This window comes from Bombus terrestris, chromosome 15 (assembly GCF_910591885.1).
Source record: "Bombus terrestris chromosome 15, iyBomTerr1.2, whole genome shotgun sequence".
Classification (NCBI taxonomy): Eukaryota; Metazoa; Arthropoda; class Insecta; order Hymenoptera; family Apidae; genus Bombus; species Bombus terrestris.
In genome coordinates this window covers 7675716-7695959 of record NC_063283.1, presented here as the reverse complement: position 1 = coordinate 7695959, position 20244 = coordinate 7675716, and the positions used below count along the sequence as shown (strand labels likewise).

The 20244-nt window shown below is 34.2% G+C and overlaps 2 protein-coding genes across 8 annotated transcripts in view; one reads left to right on the top strand and one right to left on the bottom strand.

The window, feature by feature from the left end:
* LOC100647246 (origin recognition complex subunit 2) overlaps positions 1–18361 on the bottom strand; it is a 113106-nt gene extending 94745 nt beyond the window's left edge. For 2 of the 6 annotated variants that reach the window (XM_048412420.1, XM_048412421.1), the window contains exons 1-10: positions 17808–18127; positions 17597–17713; positions 17303–17521; positions 16963–17219; positions 16648–16862; positions 16441–16570; positions 16126–16366; positions 15819–16052; positions 15500–15731; positions 13919–13977 (exon numbers count right to left, since the gene is read on the bottom strand). In XM_048412420.1, coding sequence (XP_048268377.1) covers positions 15532–15731; positions 15819–16052; positions 16126–16366; positions 16441–16570; positions 16648–16862; positions 16963–17219; positions 17303–17521; positions 17597–17713; positions 17808–17847 — 1653 coding nt within the window. In that variant the 5' untranslated portion in view covers positions 17848–18127 and the 3' untranslated portion in view covers positions 13919–13977; positions 15500–15531. Of the gene's footprint in view, positions 1–13918; positions 13978–14570; positions 14737–15499; positions 15732–15818; positions 16053–16125; positions 16367–16440; positions 16571–16647; positions 16863–16962; positions 17220–17302; positions 17522–17596; positions 17714–17807; positions 18158–18239 lie in introns of those variants that run through there. The other 4 variants (XM_048412419.1, XM_048412423.1, XM_048412422.1 and 1 more) reach the window with 4 other exon arrangements.
* A 157-nt stretch (positions 18362–18518) lies between these two features.
* Positions 18519–20062, top strand: LOC100647128. Of its 2 annotated transcripts, none has more exons than XM_048412436.1 (4): positions 18519–19172; positions 19248–19361; positions 19427–19556; positions 19657–20062. In XM_048412436.1, the coding sequence occupies exons 1-4, from the start codon at positions 18858–18860 to the stop codon at positions 19821–19823; spliced, it is 726 nt and encodes a 241-aa protein (XP_048268393.1). In that variant the 5' UTR covers positions 18519–18857; the 3' UTR covers positions 19824–20062. The 2 variants fall into 2 exon arrangements, with proteins under 2 accessions (XP_048268393.1, XP_003402694.1); XM_003402646.4 differs by having other exon boundaries at positions 18527–19172; positions 19427–19583.
* The last annotated feature ends 182 nt before the right edge of the window (positions 20063–20244 follow it).

Here is a 20244-nt window from a genome sequence, read left to right as displayed (position 1 = left end):
CGGTTTAACACCATAATTATTTATATATTCCGCAGCCTGTTCGAAGCGTCTTAGCTCGATTTTAACGCTTCGTTCATTCCGCTGCCACAAGGAATTATTAAAATGAGCGGACTGACGAGACTCGTTTACGTTTACACGGCTGCGTGCTGTGTGAATTTAAAAAGGGGGAACAATGCTGTCAAGAACATTTGCCAGCTATCACACGGGACCGCTGTAAATGTGAAAAAGCGACGACGTCGATTTCGAGGACGAAGAATCGCAAAATTATCAGAAAAAAATTTCAGGCTTCCCAACAGTGTATTGATCGCTATATGGCATATAAATTTCACGAAACTTAAACTTTAGTCTTAGGAAGATCAAAAATTATTCACGAAACTAGAAAGAGCTAAAAAAAACGTTAAACTTTGAACAATTTTTGAACGATTAGACTTGTAAAATCGATTCTCCGATCTCTCACGAACAAGTACTTACAAACAAGACACTTCTCAATAGCCGGTATATTCTCTGGTTTCACGGTGTCGTCCGAGAAAACGTTTTACGAGGATTGACACAACAATTTAATGCTGTTGCAAGCCAAAGCCGGCATTTGCCACCTCGTAGAAAGCCGGTTAGACCTTTTTTTGCGACAAGACGCAAGAGTGCTCGTTCCCTTTCTCTCGCGGTCGAGCGAAATGCCGATCGTTGCTTGCCAGGAACCACCGATTTAATAAAAGAATTTCCTTGCTCAATAGGAGACGGTTCTTTGTTGTTGCAGTCGAGGTTACAACGCGGCTACGAGTTGCCCGAGTCGATGACAAGTCGCGAAACCTGCGATTACCACGGGGAAAGTTTCGACGAGGGATGTCGAAACTTCGTAAGAAGAAAATAAGGTGTGGAATTTGAAAAAGATTATTTTAGAAAGCAAAGATAAAACGAATATCGTCGATGTTTTATATCGATAAAAGTAGATTGAAGTTTGACAAATATTGTGAAATTATTATCGTCGTACGAAAAAGAATCGATATCATAAAATTTGATACTAGAATCTATCGTTTCTGTCTAAAGCAGTGGAGATTGGAATATGTAATCTACTTTCTCTATTGGTCCACTGAATAGAATCTACGTAATATATTTTCTATTATACGTAGTATGTACGTAATTACGTTCTCCTTTTACTATTTTTACTTATCATTCAAACATCACGTAGAAGTCATCAAGTCTTCACCAATTTCACTCCCAAACAAATCTACATTACAATTACCTTGCTATATTTTATATACGGTTATTATCTTTTTCTCACTATTTTCATTTCTCATCCAATCATCACGTACAGTCCCAACCATCACCGATTCCACTTTAAAGCCAATTCACCCTTCTCTCTCTCTTATCCGAATTCAACCACTCCTACAGCCAACATCTGTTGCTCTTAGACAACATTCCCATCCGTAATCCTTCGCATGACGACATCTCCCGTCTCGAAAATTGCACATAGTATATACTATCCAAGTACTGAAGCTGGCCACGCGATCAAGGCTTATAATTCGAAGCCGTGGCCCGTGGCGAAATTCTGAGAAATTCTTGGAAAGGGGCGAGAGAGAGTCTCGACGTGCCACGAGGCTTGCTACGAAGCACAAAACATCCACGGTAGCGCTATCAAAGGCGGGGTTCATTGTACACAAAGTGGGTAAAGGTAGGTAACCCATTTTGGGGGTGGTCGGCCATCTCTTTCTCTCTCTCTCTCTCTCTCTCGCTTCCTGTTTCCAACCATCCTAACACCGTGTTCTCCGTCTCTGTCCGCTGCACTGGTCCGTACGTACTAACACCAGCAACCAACTGGTAGCTTGTGCCGTGTCGTTGAGTATTGAGCGGGGTGAATGCTCTTGCGCAATGCACGTACAGCAACCCCAACCTCGTCGACCTCGAAGCTCCTTCGTCCGGGTCTAGGCGGGCCCTGGTCGCGATTGATTAACCGAATACCGATGATGTTTCATCCTATTAGGATTATTATTCGCAACCATGCACACGGGATAACGTGTACACTCGATGCTGTGAGGACTGGTTCAAGAAAGACTTGTGGAATTGCCAGTGGGTCGTCCAAAGGATGAATTCAGAAGGACGAAAAATAAATGATGTTTTTTTATCTTTATAAGAATAGAATGCTTGATATGTTAGATGGATGGTGTTTACAAACATTGATAAGATAAACAAGATCCTTGAATCAGAGGAATTAATCTTGGAGGATGAGAAGGAATGAAAGATTCAGAAGAAAGTGGTACGAATAAGGCAATTATTAATTTCTACAAACTGGAATAAAGTGAAACTCTGACGAAGATATCTGTATTGCTATAAATATTAAAATTTAAGGCTATATGTATACGTACTCTAAACGTTTCGAAAGTTTGGTTTGGGTATTGAATAAAAATTTCTTTGATTCTTTCATACGATAGTTATTATAATTTTATAATTATCACGTTTAAAGACAGCTTTTCGCGTTCTCTGAAACATTAATGTTTTTGAATGGCGTTACTTTCAAAACAGAGGTGCGACATGTCAATTTCAAAAAAAAGTCAGCAGTTAATGGATTAAAAGGAAACGACGCAATTTATCTTGCACGCCACCCTCCGGTAGTTTCGAGCTACGAGGGTAGAGCGCAATTTGTGAAGTATAACCTACAGGTCGAGATATTTGCGAGAGCATCGATCCAACGCAACAATACTCGTTTCCATAAGAAGCCATAGTGTGATAAGGAACTTATTGGATCCCCTAGGGCTAGCTGGAAGATATCACGGCTCTCCTTTCCAGGTGAAATATCGAACGAGACGCGAGAGTTACCTTATCGAACAAAAACACTTCCGTTTTTCCATCCCCTTTTTACTTCGTCCTCCTTCAAAGAGAGAAGGAGAAAAAAGGAAAGGACCGCGGTGTAGAAGCAATTAGTCTGTAACCAAGTTTTACGGCCGCTTTAATGGGCTTCCATATAGAAGGAAGCTGGCAAACGCGGCCCTCTTCCTATCCTTCCGCGCGAAGTTAACGTGTTTCGCGAGAGAAAATAAAACAACGAAAAAGGGAAGCTAGATGAACGAAACGTTTCCTCGTTATGGGAATAACTTTTCGACGTTAGCTTCGTTCGAATCGAGTCCGGGGTTACCAGGTCTGCTGGCCAATTAAAAGTTATAAGTATCGCCGATAAATATCGGTGATCGAGCACGGTATACTCGGTCTACTCGAATATACTGCAATTACAAGTTGTTACGTAGTGAAGCATGCATCAGGGGAATGTATGAAATTCCAACTTTTAATGGAATCGAGGTAAAAGAATATCGACCTCTGTCAAATGTACGACACTTTATTTAGGAATTTCATTCGAAGAATAACTGTAGCTAATTTTACGCCAGCAGTAGCGTAAGTTCAGTATCTCTTGTGTAATTGCCTAACCTATATCTGTAATTTATGAATTCGTCATTAATTTGTACGTTTCAGTAACGTACACGTATTATTACTACAAACTGACCAAAGTGCCCTGATTCTAGGTACACAGCATATATGAACGTGGATGGTTTTGGAGGTGGTCTGGGTACGAGCATGTGGCCGATTCTCTTTCGCAGCTGACGCTCGACGAGCCATTTAATGGCTCGTTATGGACGAAGAGAAAAAATGGAACAGTTCGTGAAAAAACGACCACAGCACATGAGATCGTATTTTTCCTCTGTTTTTCTTTTTTACTTTTTCTTGTTGCCAATTAGTTGGTAACACCTAGTCGATATAAAGCTTCGATTTTGCATAAAAAAGGAATAAAATTCCGGGAATTCCAAGGATGCCTGGTACGCGCAACCATTTCAGCTGATTACCGAGCAATCATATTCTTGCACAAGCGGCCAGGATCGTGTGTTGCAAAGATCACCTCGTGCACGTGCTCAATTCGTGCGAATTGAATGTCAGTAGCTAAACCGCTTTGCCACTTTGTACCATGCCAGATGAAAGAATAGTCGAGCTTCTCGTAATTAAAGTTGAAAGGTTGTAGGGTTGAAAGGAGCGAGCCTGTGTCGCTCTTCGGATCGATTATAAAAATAACAAGGACGGAGAGAGAAGCTCAAGGAAAAGGGAAATGAGGGAAAAGGCGACGAATGACGAGCCATTTGAAAAGCAAAGCACGATAAGCCGTCGAGTTCCCTCGCTCGAAGGGGTGGAACCCTTCGAATCTTCCTACCTCGAGCTACCATCATGCTGGCAAGACAAATCCCAGGCGATTTTTGCTCTGGAAAATTGCATAAGTTTTCCCAGCGTACCCACTTTCTTTCCCCTCTTTTCCTTTTCGTTCTTTCTGCTTTTTATTGTACCGCCGATATAGAAGGGGAGGGGCAAAGTTTAATATTCGTTGCAGTCGATGGGAATTCTACGGGTTGAATATAAAATAGAGAGGAAGTTCGATCTGGAATAGAAGACTGTTTGATACGCTGGAATTATGCTGGTGAATTTACCATTATTTCAGTCGTCGATTATTCGACTTGACAATGGGTTATTTCCAAAGGAAAAAAGACACTTACTACTGTCATGTAGGAACTGAGCAAAAATTAATGATTTAGAATTGGAAATTCATGGAAATTTATGCGAAGATTAGAGCCGTGTACGGAATATAGTGTGTCATTGTAAATACATTACAAAAACAAGAAGTAACATTATCCATCGTTATCTCGACTATTTGTGAAGTATAATGTAATTTTAGAAGTTAGTAAAAATTGAAATAAACACTCGATAGCTTGCAAGAAATGCGAAGCTTTTAAGAAAAGTAATTTGCGAACTAATTAATTAAATGAAATAATACACGAACAAATCCATTGACCACAACTGAATGCAATTCATAGCTATAAAAAAATATTATAGTTTAAGTCTGAGCCTAACGTCTTCTGTGCTTCTCTTATCGATGTCTGATCATTATCGCATTATACTTAAGCGACTTCACGCACAGACATATGTTCGTACATACAAATATCTATTTCTGTTTCTATTACAATTTTTCGAATATATATAAACGAAAGAAACAAAATACGTAGAACGATAGTTGGAGTTAGAAGAGATTACAAAGAACGAGCAGACGTTATCGGACGACAGCGGAAATCTAGAAAAGCGACAGTAACCAGAAACGGCTGGTTATCGGATATCGAATAAAAAGCCGAGGAGGTATGTATGTTTGCAAAGAAGCATGATTCATAGCTGTCAACGATCGATATTTCGATACAGATGGTCTATCGGCGTTTCCTTTCAAGTACTGATGCGATTATCGATAACAAGTATACGTGCTATAGTTGCAATTTGCAATCACCGATATAGAGAGAGAGAGAGAGAATTCCGCGAACTATTAATGGCGTGACGATCTGCAGCTCGTGTCTGGTATTTAATTGCGACTACAATTGGAATTAAAGCTACTGGAATAGAATTTAGAAAGTAAAATTCGGTGAATGACTCACGAAAATCAGAATACGTGTTAAGGATTCCATGAAATAATTTGAACTATGTTATAAACCATATTAATCTATTATGATTGGAAATCTACGATGGAAAAGAATTCTAGATACTGAAAATTCGAAGTTTCATACCGTGGCACATCGTATCAACAATATTATAGTCGAATAGATCCTATGTAATTCTCCGTTCTCTGTATGAAATTGGAGGTGAATTCTGTAACTACTCGATCGAGAACGATCCGCATTTGTCAAGCTGACTGAACAGTAGGCGAACCCCATTTTCGAATTAGATTTAAAGAAGAGGGATCTAACAACGACCGAGTAACTCGATTGCTAGAGCAGTCGTCTGGAAAACGAAAGATCTGGATTTAAATCCTGCACACGCGATCGATACGGTCAGCTCCAGTCCTTCCTCGGCGCTTGCTCGCCGGAAGTGGAATTCGTTTCAACCTCCTAGCATTTAATTCCGTTTGTAACGAAAGAGGGTGATGTTTGTTGACTATTTGAAATGTAAACGATTGCTATTTCAGATTACCGGCTCATGGACGAATACAGCAACGATAGTTCCACTTGAATTTCTCTGTTTACTTATCCTATCTTAATTATGTTTGAGATTATTTATCAAGTTAAGAAGCAGGTAAGAGAATTTCTTAACGCTTAGCGAACTTGACGCGTAAGATAATCAAAGAAAAAATCCGATAGAAACATACACTAAAAATTTGTTAAAATGATAAAATAATAGAATATGAGGATTTTGGAGAGTAAAATATATTTTGATGAATTCTTCTCTTTTAAGATTATATTCGTGCAAACTATGAACGTTTTTAATCATTCAAGAAATTCCTAATACCAGAACCTTCTTGTACCTTCTTGTATTTATCAATATAATTATAATAATTTAACAAATAACTTGCTAATACTATTTGTAAATTAACGAGTTACGAATTACAGATTATAGATTTTCCTTTTATAATCTCACAATTTTACTTCAAATAAAAGAATCAGTTAACTTGTAATTTTCAAAATTACTTATAACACTTTATCCATTATATCCACTTGTGTATAAGACCTGCAGCTGTTGATTAGTACTGCTAACTCGTAACTCGGAATTTGTGTATCAGAGTTATAGCTGTTGATTAGTGTTCGTAACTCATGACTCATAAAACTAATAATATTGATTCCATCGGAAAAGAAGGATTTGACCAACTTAACGCAATCCATGACACAACTCGGTATCATTTCGCTATCCCCACAAAATAACAAAACCAATCAATTTAAACTTCGACAAATAAATCACGTCAAGACAATTATCAACCTCGTTAACCCTAGACCGATCGCGAACGTTCGAAACGGAGTCAGAGTGCGACAAAACCTGATGGACGTTCCTTGGATATCACGATATGAACGACAGCTGAATCGACCAGGGAGGAGCGTGGTTGCACGCGTGCCACAAATGGGAAAGTCTTGTACGATCGTGACACATTTTTATCGCGCTACGTACACGCAGTGTCGGCGCGTTCACAAGAAAGTCGTAACATTTTGCAGAGCTACGATATGAAGATACGATAGTGGTGGAAGTAAAGTAGCACTCGTGGTGCGTGCAAATGCGTACACACGCCACCAACAACCCTGACACCAGAGGCAAGCACCAGATAATTATCTTACATTATTGCTTATAAGCATCTGCAGTTTGCTCGATTTCGTAATGATATATGAATGTTGTTAAATACCGGTTATGGTATTCGAAGATAATCTTTAAATATAAATTCAAATTGTTTATCTAATTTTTTTCGATCCGAATCTCGATATTACGTTTCTTCCAAATGAAAAATATATTTCTTTCTGCATATAATTAGCCACTAGATCTTAGACAAATATTTTTATATTATTAACACAAAATTATCTGAAGGCAAGGAACCAAGGAGATGATACCTTTAAGAACTTCTTCGATATTTGTCTGTCAGAAACTATTACAGCGAAGCTAGGAGAATAGCGATAACGAAGTTCTATCAGATCTTCTGCCGTACATGCTACGCGTACTGAACTTCAATTCGCAATCGCTACGGATTAAATAAAAATCAATCTATGCCAAGTACCCTGAGGAGTCAGATATTCAGTTATCAATGTTGAGACGTCAACAGCGATTTACGTTATATAGCGATAGTAGGACAATGAAATATGAGATATGCAGACATTTTACGTAGAAGAAACATCGCGAAACAATCCTAACATATTTTCTTTGTCAGCGGTATACTGGAAAGACTACTCTATACGAAATATACGAAACTCCATTACCTTCGTATCGTGTAATCCACTGCTAACAATAAAACTAGATTCAAGGATCGCAGCACTGTTCTTCATTCATAAAGGATTATTCTACCGATGGTATGTCAATATTTCATAATTTCAGTCCGCCTTTGTGTCTCTCACTTTTCTCCTTTCATTTTTTCTTTTGACAATCTCGTTTCATCGTTCGAGTCCACGTTCTCGTCTCGACGAACGTCCGGTGAAACTGTTTGACGATCAAACATCCTCTCCTCCTTTCAGGGCCTCTTCGTCGCTTGCCCATTGCTTTGGCGACGTTGTCGGATTATGAAACGTCCTGTACACGCCACTTTCACTATCGCGGCCAAGTTTCATAACTGTTATTATCGAGGTCATACGTAGGTTGGAGAGAAGTCGACAGACAGGCAGAGAAAAGGGTCTCTGCCGTTGATTATCGTCATTGAATCTCTATAGACGCCGATTTCCTCCAGCCAGTCGATCGATTTTCTCTAGGAAACCAGCTAGCAGATCAAGCTTACTGGCTGCTGGAGTTTCTCCATCGTCGCGTTGCTAGAATGCTCTTATATCTTGTCTCTTTGACCGTTGTAAGCTCGGTACTGTGTAAAAAGTATCGTATTCTGTGCTTTGTATTTGTCAATACATTTTACTGCGAGGTATTCGCGTTAATTACCGGCGTTTTGTTAATACGATTCGTAAGTGTTACCGATAGATTTGTGAAGAGAATAGAAAGTTTTCTTCGTACACAATACGAGATGGTTTAAACAGATTTTTTCTGGAGCTGAACTAGAGTTCAGTTCAGATAGGAGAGATAGATATTCTATCGCGTTGACGATGGATTACGTTGTTCTAACCCGAAATCGAACAAATTCTTCTCGATGTCTAGAATAACAGAAGAGTTAGGTTTGATTTGGCTCTTAGATTAGAACTCAGATTACTTTAGAATGAAAAATATTCCACCGCATGAATAAAGAATCGTTTCGTTGGAATTCGAAATCGAACGAATTTCTATCGGTTATCGAACGAAGATAAACATTAAGTCTAGAATATGTTAAATTCTTAAATCAAAGTCTGTTAGATAGAGAAGTTTCCTCCATCTAGAGCAGTTCTGACATAAATATCCTCGCGAAATACCTGGTCGCGTATATAAAGGGTTATTTCGTTCCAATAAAAATACGAGGAATTCTTTTTCGATTTTTGGAACAGCAAAAGGGCTACCGAGTCTTATTATCGCAATGACGGATCTCCGGGGAAAGTTAATCGCATGGATGCCATTTAATTTGGTGGCTACGCTGAAAAGTACCGTCGTCGAGTTCCTGTCCGTCGAAACAATATTCTCGTTGACTCGTTTCAAGCCAAGAGGAAAGCCTGTATTCCCCTTGCGACCCTGCAGGGAAACGCGGCCCGTTTCGAATTAACGTTCCTCACCCGCGGAAGAGAAGTCGTTCTTGTTTCACGAAACGCAAACTGAACGCAAAACGGAAAGGAACGGAAAGGCGAGAGGCAATGTGTGCGCCACGCACAAAACGACAATTTCGTGGAACGATGAAAGAGAACGGGTTGTACAAAGAGGAGGACACACGGAGAGGACGGACCAACGGAAAGTGCACGAACAGGAGAGCACGCGCAACGCGAGGAAGAGGGGATCGGGGTGAAAACAGAACCACCGAATACGAGTACGCACGCTTTTTCGAGGGTGGCTCCCTGAAAGCTGGCTATATACTCGGTGTCTCGTTACTTTCTCCACAAATTCGTCTCCATGGAAATGTACGTTACGAGAAAAGAAAAAAGTGAAACAGAAGTTTCGAGCGGAACTCGGTCTGTCTTGATATATATGTTTTATTACGAACGATAAATTTCATTTTTCCGCGCTAGATTTTTGAATATCTTTATTATATTTCCTGATCGTATGGATAAAAATAATCCTGAAATAATTCGAATCATTAAGAATTGTCCTAATATGGATCCAAAGTTTCATATATAATCAATATCGATATTAATCGATGTCTAAAAATACAAACTTTATGCCTAGAAAACTTGCCAAATCTAACTTAACGCCTTAGTCTCTCCAATTGAAACTTTAGCTAAAACTCTAATCCAACCCCAACTTAAGTCTTAATAATAGAATAATAAAACGATACTAACATATATCTTATCATCTAGAAAAAGAATTGGAATTTTTAAAGCTACCCTGTGTACCAAAGAAAAGTTGTTTGAATCTATTTCTCTTTATAATGAATTCTCTGCGACCACCTCATGAAACCTGATGCATCCCCTCTACTAATATATACAATATTTGTATCAGAGCCTTGTGTCTCGTTATATACGACGAATAACTGCATGGGAACATTCTAATCGGACACCCTGTATGATACGTGAGCGTGTGCATGTATGCAGAACGTGCACAGAGGGAGAAATCCGCAGGAATCGCTGGGTAAAGACGACGGGTCTGGCAAAGTTGCGCGTTCACCCTCGAGCACCCAGTCATCTCCCGTCTCGGGGATATTTAATATGCCGTGGCGGGGTTACAGTTTCCATCGAACAACCGGGAACCGGATAAATGCGCGAAGCCAACGCCGGTAAACTTTTCTGCAGACCGAAGCGTCGCTCTATCGATTCAACCGGTTTTATCAGCAACCTGAATACAAGATCGACCGACCGCCTGCTTGATTACCGGAAGAGGTACGAGCAACGTGGACGTGGCAGCTTGTTTTTTGTCAAACGTTCCGTTGTATAACGATATTCTACAATCGTGGAAGAATTTGCCAGGTGGAACGACCATTGGTTGAAAGAGCCTAGTTTGGGATTCTACGAGAATCGAACGGATTGGAGAAGACTAATTTGAAGAAGATGGAACATAGAAATGCTAAGCGAAGGTTTAAGGTGGTCGAAACGTGTTTAGGGATTTCGCCCGCTTCTTTTGGATTATTAGTTTAGGAGCGGACAATTTAAGGGTGGACAGCTTGAAGGGTTCATTTCTTGTTGGATCAATACCGAAGAATTACATTTGAAGTTGCTTGATTTATTTGTGGAGAATTTTACTCGCTTCTTTTGAATTTGCTCATCTCATCGACTACATTATATTAGAATACTTGTTTTTTTTTTTTTTTAAATATAATCAAATAACGACAAAATCAGAAAATCAATAGAAATGGAATAATAATGTTCAATTACTAATTCGATGATACACGTGAAATTGGAATTACGCACTCTGTGAAAGTATGAAAATTAAATATAAACCGCACAATTGAATGGAACGTACCAAGAGAGTAGCAGGAAACATTTATTTTCCTGTCTTTTTATCTCATTTTAGCCATTTTGCTTCTGACCACCGTTTTTATTATTACATTGCATTTGTTTTGCGATTTCATTTACAACTGCGCCGCATTATCCACCGCACAAGATCTTTTAACTCGTTACACAAGTAACTAAACAAAACGGGAAGGCAAGCAACTTTTATAGAAATAAAAAAAGGCAAGTTTTCGCGGTTGTTTCCTATCTCGTTAAATGCTGCTTTTACATGGAAAACGCTCGAGCTTTTAGCAAACGTCGGGAACGGTTTTTAACGCTGTACATTATGCAGGATAATTCATCAAAAGTAGAACACTTAATCATTATTTTTAGCCATTATGAAATAATACCTGAACCAGAAACTAAAGAATTTTATAATTCTGACAATTTTAACTAGATTTACTAGATTACAAAATAATTAAGTAATGAAAATTCTCGCGACAAAAGCTAAAGTTTAACGCTATATATCCTCTATCATACTTATTAGATTATTAAATAAAGTTCATTTCTGCCGTTTATCTATTCTGTCTTTCTCTAATTATATCTATAAAAATTGTATACACCTTTCATCATACGAAAACTAAATTGAAAATTGTGAAGATGTGCTAAGTCTGGTCAAACGAGAAAAGAGGTGATATTGTAACAATGGAACATTATTAAACGTAGTCATGTGCTCGCGAGCACACATAATGACGAGGACGCATGTGGAAGGAATCATATGTAGTCGAGATAAAAGAGTTCCATGAGTCATACACGTAGAATCTTGACTTGATGATCGTAAGTGATCCTTGACGCTTAACGGCTCCACGACCTCGATTTTGGTTAAAACAAGCGGAAATTGGTTAAGCGTCCGCGCGCACCGCTTTTGTACCATTGTGTGCGTCAGCGAATCATCGACAATAGTGTTCGCAATTCGAAATTACCATATTGCCAATGCACTCTCTCGGGTTAATTCGCGTTCATGTGAAATCTCGTTTGATAACGTCATGAAAAAATTGGTAACTGTTTTATCGACTGGACCGAAAACACTATCATTGAAAACGAAGATTTTGAATCTCGTGAATTGTAAATTACGGACGAATAAAGTTGAAATAAAAAACGCGAGAAATAAACGTTGAAGCGTTTACGGCTTTAAATACGTCGTGTTCATACACTGTGTTTATACGTTGTGTCATTCACCGTGACAAATGTCGTTTAACGTCCATCGTACGCGAAATAAGTTAGTACGAAAGTAAAAGTTAATGGCCGTCGAAGAAATGGACAGACCACTCGGAGAAATTGGTTTGTCTTGAGAAAAGTGAAATTCACATGAGCGTCGCTACGTGTTATTAGTAACGAAAAACGGATAAAGTCCAGGAGAAACTTAAAATACGTGATATTAGGTATTATATTTCTCATTCTAAATTTAATTCTGATCTCATATTTAATGTAACGCAATTATGGTAAATGATTAAATTAAATACTAGATAATTGCAGTTGTATTGAGTCACGCAGTAATAATCTATGACAATCGTTTGAATTTACAATTTTCGAAAATAACATGAGTTATAATTGCTCGATAAACAATGTGAGAATACAATAATATTTCCTAAAAACGTTATTGGATATTCAAAAAACATTACATAATTTCAATAATTGGAATCCCACCATTATTTGACAACGACGGATAGTCCTTACTCTCTGTTAACCTCACAATATTTTAGATGATATTTTAATTTGATTTCGATAGTATATTAGAGAAAATAAAAGCATATGATTTTCATTTGCAGTTAAACATTATGCAACAGATTTTTATTTTGTTTCAAATTCATAAATAATTTTTGAAGCGTCATTTTGTACTTACGTTATAACAGTTTGATACCTCTGAAAATCTTAAACAATAAAATTTTCTCTTTTCTATGCCTCTGCTTCAAGTGTAAGATTTCACGAGATACTAACAACACTTTTACTCACTGAACAAATAAATTAATTTAAAATAATTCTAAAAACGATATTAAACACAGCTATAAAAGATCGTTTGAAATGACAGGAAGCTACAAACGATCCCTAGTGGTAGAAATCATAAAATTTAAAGCATCATCAAAGACCAACCCGTCGATAAAGATGGTTGCTGTACTTCATTCATCACATTAAACTAAGATAATTTTATTATGTCTTTTTAGTTTCAAAAACGTAATTTAAAGAAAGGAATTATTTTGCATTGAAAAAGTAAAATGATAAACTAGAAATATTTAAAAAAAATACATTTTAAACAGTATTTTTCTATTAAAATACTTCTTAAATGAGAACTAAAGCATAATACATACATTATTAAATGTATATATATATATATTAATGATGCACATATGAAATGTAAATATATGTACATTAATGAAAAATTACTTAAAAATTTGTTTAAGAACACGACCATATTTTAGTCTTTCGTGTTCTCTCTTCACATAACATATAATTCATAATACATTATATAATAAATTAATCAGTTGTCTTTTTGATTTAATAATCTGTATTTTATATGACATTGATAATCATACGTATTATTTAAAACAACATTTTTAAAAGTTTAATGTATTTAAATTTGAATGAAAATTTAAATATATTAAATAAAACTATAAATCATTTTTATCACTTTTTCTTTCAATGCTTTTGTAGTTTATACATTATGCTATAACATACATTTGGCTGTTAAATAATAATTATGTAATGCATGTAAATAACGCAATTAATTATTGCGATTAATATGCAATTAAAACTTATATTGACAATTTACAAACTCAAATGCCAATATTTTAATTGAATAAAATCAATATATATTAGAGAAAACACACAGTATAATATCATATGATATATCAATGTCAATCTTAAGATAAATTATCATAAAATTAAATTCATATTAAATAACTCACCGAAGCACTTGTACCAATGTTATTACTTCAGTGCCACAGCAAATGTGTTTATAGGTTACCTACAACAATGAAAAATACCTATATAAGAATTAAAAGATTATAGTTTTTACTATATGCATTTTATTTAAAAATGTATATTCTTGTATCATTAATCGAATAAGAAGGTAGTAAACACATTCAAATATAAATAAAAGAAAAAGAAAGAAAAATCAAATATTGTTTTATTTTTAACGCTATTCGTTTATTTCTTGTTTTAATTTCTTTTTAATTTAAAAATTCAAAGCAAGCAACACTAATAATATACATCATAAATAAAAATACAAATATGTGAGGCAATATAAACTTTGTTTCCTTTTGTAATATAGATATAACTAGGAACGTGCTATAAAATATTTGACATGCGTTCAATATGGTGATAAAAAAAAAGACAAGAATTTGTTACATCTTTATGACAGAAGGATCAAACATTTTTTGCAGTTTGCTTCTTGCTAAGAATATAAGGTTATATTATGCAAAAGGTTGATTGACAATATGAAATTTCATCAGTTAAATTATCAAAACTATACGTAGAAAGTTTGATTCTAGTCGATAAGAGTGACTACTCGGTCATTGTATACTTGCCAAAGTCAAGGTCGTCCAACTTGCCATTGTAAGGTCAAGTCGTCATGTTTACAATGTCAAATCGGAACTGTAATTCACGCAACGTTGCACACACGCACATGCCCACACACTAACATTTTCAGCGAAATTATGACATTGTTTGTGGCTAAAAAAAGGTAAAGCATCCCAGTAGGACTGAATAACCTCGTTTAAAAGTTCTACGGCAAAAAGTTAGGTTAGATCAAAACCGAGTAATAACAAGCCGGTAACCGTATACTGCATTATACGATTATTGTACTTTCTATAGTGTTGTATTATTTTACATGATATTAACGATTTTTTTCAAATTTTATTCGTCACTAAACCACGAGAAATAACAGTTGCTAACAATGTAATTACCTATCAAATTGTGGACCACATACATGCGTTAATAACTCATTTAACCTTTCGCTATCGCGTAATTCCGCCTACTATCTAGCCTAACGTATTTGACATCTTATAGCTGTTAGTTGTTACTGTATTTTACACACTACCCGGCTTATCGTGTCATAATCATACGTAAAAAATAATACACGAATTGCACGATACTACTACCACTGGCGCTTCGCGTCATTGAATAGTACCAACGTGGTACCAACACCAAATGCTACCAACATGATATTGTAAATATATCTTAACCCTTAACTATGTTTTAATTTGTATAAACCTATATGTATACATATCCTAATTAATTACTTATAACCTAATAATTATATGACATAGAAACGTATATATATTAATATATTACGCATTAAATATAACAATTAGATTTAGATATCTGTAAAACCTTTTTTTAAAGGACATGACATAACAATTATGTGGTCCATTATATTTTTTATAGAATGTTTTATTGTTTTTTCTTCTTTTTTAGAAAAATATAAATTTTTTAATAAATTTGGTATATAAAAAGAATATTAAAAAGTATAAATGCTTATACTTTACCATATTTTATATGCTACAGGTAGTTAAAAATGTCATGTATCGTGTTCTTCTAGAAACTGCTTTAGAAGTCCAGAACTTAATGGAATGATAAGATGCTCAATACTATCAATGTTGCGCTTTATTTTAACTAACTTGTGATCTATAAACTCAGTTAATTGTGCTCTTAATGCTAAATCTGAGCTTACAAGAAATCCTTCACGAGCAGCTCGATAAAGATCTTTAAATGCCATTCCTAGTAATAGAAATTTGTAAATAAATTATTATGTTTGAAACTATATTAATTCTATATGTAATACTTTTCTTATAAATTTGAAATTACCAGTAAAATTAACATTATTACTGTTGCTTAACTGATTCTTTACAAGCAATAGATAGATTGACTTAGCATTTGAAGTTAGAGAAAGAAAAACATTATGAAGAGATGATAAAGCAAGAGCACCACTTTGCTTAACCAAGAGTGAACTTTCATAAGATGTTTCTTCTTGATAAGATAGAAATGTTGTTGTATCCCACCAAAAAAACTTGAATTTGGAGTGTTTTGTATGGTCCCATACTATAAATGTACAATCATATAAGAATTACTAAAAATGTAATGAATTAAAAATATAATACGAAATTGATCATACATAGCGGGGCATTAATGTGATCAACTGATGCTAAAACACAAATATTTGGTATATTTGCAAGACAAGATAGTAAATCTTGAGCTTTATTTGAACGTAGCATCATACCATCTATATTATGTATTAACAAATACAATCTGTCTTTTGGATTTTGCCTTAAAGTTTTTTCAATAACATCAATACATTCAGTTGTATTGCTAGGACAATTTAACTCCAATAAATCAATAATTATACCATCAAGTATCTAAAAAATATGAGCTATTTTTAATCATCATATTACGTGAATATTTATATCTCAACTCTATTTATATGACTTACATCTTTCATAGTTAAACTAGGAAAGAATCCATTTACTACTAGTGATGGATGATAAGATATACTTTTATAAAAATCATTGATTAAACATCTTTTTGAACCTAAGCCATAAAGCAATACAGTATAGCCTTGCCTAAAATACAATAAAGCAATATCTATTACTACATTTTTTAAAAGCTTATAGGTTTCAATATTTTGTTCTTAACTTACTCCATAATAAAATACCACATAGGAAACATCGTAGAGTAGTTCTTAGTTATTGAATAAATATTCTTTTTATGTTGTAAAGACACATGACTTTGATTTGCTAACAATTTTTCCAATTTTTCTTTTGTTAAACGAGAATTACGTAGATGTTCTAACGTCCGATCAGATGTAACTACCTTTTCTGATTGTGTTGCAAAGTATTCATCCGTTTGCATATGCTTTAAAAATATGAGACATAACAGTAATAATGTACTGTATAATTCATATATCCATATTTTAGTGAAATTTATTATATATTATATAATATATTCTACTTACAAAATCTTTATGAATAATTGAAGGTTTATTTTTTCTAGTTGCTCTTTTTGGTGTATTCAATAAATGTGACTGTGATATAAGTTTTTGCTTTTGGTTCCTTGTTTTCATCTGATCTTTTTCATCATTACTAGAAACTACATCCTCACTATCGGTTGTTTCTTCAGTATCTTCAACTGGATGGTAATCACTAGACTCAGATATACTCTCACTTTCACTTGATGTTAATCCAGATTCATATTTTCTTTGAATAACAGGAACTGAATATTTAAAAATATAAATTAGTAGCCTTATATTATTGCTAAAAAATGTATAATAAATGAAGAATGTTATATTATTTTACAAGCTATACTTTTTGAAATTTTCTGGTCTTTCTTTGATGTTTTTGGTTGTTCTTTATTATAAACATTTATCTTTTCAAGAACAACTTTAGCTATGGGTAATGGAACATCATTAATAGGTGTACGACATAAATGTGCCTTCTTTGTCATAGCATCTTTTCTACTCGGTGTTTGGAATTTATATAATGCCTGTCCGCTTACATCATCATTTGAAAATAATTCTAAATAAATAATACATTTGTTAAATTTTGGAAAAAACGGAAAAATTAATACTAAATTCGTCATTGAAAATTTACCAACTGGCTTTTGTACATTCTCTTCTATATCTCTGAGTTCATCTTCTACTGTATTTACTGGATTATCATCCAAATTTTCATCTGAATGAGATGTCATATACCTTTTAGGTTTTCTTACTAGAATAAAAATAAGTTATTCAATAATAGATTGTAAATAAACATATCTACAAAAATTAAAATTACAGTGTATCATCAGTAATCTATATACTACCTTTTAATCGTGAAGATCGTCGTAAATTTTCGGTAGACATTTCGTATATGATGTAATTATTTTAAGGCTAAATGTACCATAAAATTAACAATACTTGAGAAATATTGCAACTGACGTCTGATGTCTAAAAAGTAGGCGCTTTGAATCAAAATTAATCAATGATATTAGGAAACCTAGAGTAACCACGTTTTTGTTTATCTCAAAATATTGTCTATTACGCCACCGTATGGCAAATGCTTTAATTAAATAAACAATATTTTAATAGCAATACAATTTAGTTATTATTGTAGCAAATTTATTTATATATTGAATATATATATCGTTTGAAAGGAAAGATTTTCTTTTCTTCTCTAAAAAAAATATAACAAACAATTAATTTCTCTTTTTGAGCCAGCTACATTTAATTGTTGCGTGATTTTGTTATTCTCATACTTGTTTATCTCGGATAGAAAAGTATAAACATTTCCAAAGAACCGTACAACGAAAAGTAGACTCTTGTAGCGTGGTACCGCAACAAATATACCTCGTTTCTGACGAAACTGAATAGGTTCTTGTATATGTAGCGTGGAACCAAACAGGGCAGATCCCTAACTTTATAGGTTCTTGTATATGCTAATGTGGAACACCTTCAACACTTGACCGCTTGGTGCAGTATCTGTACTGTGGAACAACTAGAAAAATCATCATGATATAAGTATAAAGATCTAATAGTAGATTCCAATTCTAACCTATGAATTAGTCGGTTTTGTTTTCAAATTTAGTGTGATGTTACTATTGTATATAGAACCTAGTATTGGAAGACGTATATACCAATAAAACGTGTACATTTGATTATTTTGAACATTATATATATTTATGTGACAATTTAATGTTTCATCTCATTTATATAGTGTATTAGTAATAGACTTTTTAAATATAGCGAAATATGTCAAAATTGTGCAAATTGTATTTTGTACATAAATGTTAATAACTTAATGAATTTCGTTTGAAGAATTTGAAAATTATAAGAATTTTATAAATCTAAAATATAATTTTATAGTTTTATCGAACATGACTGATTTAGATGCGGATGATTCTTTAACTAAGTTAAATACTCAATTAAATAAAAGCATGGTCCTAATGGATGCCACAGAAACTGAAATACCTCAGTCAAAGAGTAATAAATCTATAACGATCAATCCAAACATTCAACCTGCCAGTCCGCATGTTAATTCACCTATAGTTAAGAAAAGCATTTTGAAAAAAGCTGAGAAAAAAAATGTGATAGAAGTGGAGCAACATATAGAAAATAACAAAGAAACAAGAAATGAAATAACTGGCAACAGAGCATCAATGAATGCAACATCTACTACAAGACCACGTACTGTAAATAAAATTTAATTTATATATATTCTGTACCAAATATCTTTGCATAAAATTATTTTATCAATTTTATTTTAGATCAGTGATTTAGTACAACAAGAAGACTTAATTATGGAAACTACAGATACTACATTGAGTTTAGATGATTTATCTGATAGTGAAGACATATGGATCATGGATATTCCTGGAACAGTAAGTTAAATATATTTAAGTAAAAAAATAATATATTAATATCATAAATATCATGCAATTTGTAGATAGATCCAAACGAACTTAAAGGTCAGATGTTAATATTTGGAGAAAAATCTAAATTTAAAATTAAAGAGGAAAAATACTGTGCAGTGCCTCATGAAGTTAAATGTAATATTACATGTGTACTTCATACTGGTAAAGTAAAATCACAATATAAAACTGGTAATATATTTTTTTATCTATTTCAAGATATAATCAGTGGCTTCTTCTAACATTTTGTATTTTTTTCATGTAGTCAATATGAAGCCAGCAGGTACAATTACTATCAGACGAAAACTTTCAAGTATTTCAAAAACTAAACCAATGCAAATAGAAAACTGCAGTGTACCATTCCCAAAAAATTTGAGAACTCGGCATCCATTATTTGGTGTCAATTACAAAGGTAATGTTGAAAAAGTGTAATAAAGTAATTGATTTAAAGGCAAAGGATGATAATAGGAAAAAACAATATTATATATAATACATTGCTTTAAGATTGTATACTACAATTGTGTACTACATTAACTATAAAAATTTATTTGCACCCTCATTTGTTTATAAGAAATTAAATCAACAGATAAAAATACAGAAAGATAATTTTAACTGGACAATGCAAACTGTAAAATTAGTTGCTTCATAATAAAACGCAATGTTTAATTTTAGATTATTATGGAAAATTGACAAAATGTTATTGTATCCCATATCAACGACAAATGTAATATGAATGAATGAGTTTTACATTTAATTAATTGAAATAAGTTTGAAAGAATAGAATTCGTTCGGTGAGAATGTACCTTATTTTATCCAATACTAGGAACATTTGTCTTCATGCGTTGGTGCCATT

What these genes read in the sequence shown, in the direction of transcription:
- LOC100647128 (XM_003402646.4), top strand. Translation starts at nt 18,858, where the DNA reads ATGACTGATTTAGATGCGGATGATTCTTTAACTAAGTTAAATACTCAA. An exon ending in TCATGGATATTCCTGGAACA is followed by an intron (nt 19,362 to 19,426) that starts GTAAGTTAAATA and finishes TGCAATTTGTAG; the next exon opens with ATAGATCCAAACGAACTTAA. An exon ending in AAAATCACAATATAAAACTG is followed by an intron (nt 19,584 to 19,656) that starts GTAATATATTTT and finishes TTTTTCATGTAG; the next exon opens with TCAATATGAAGCCAGCAGGT.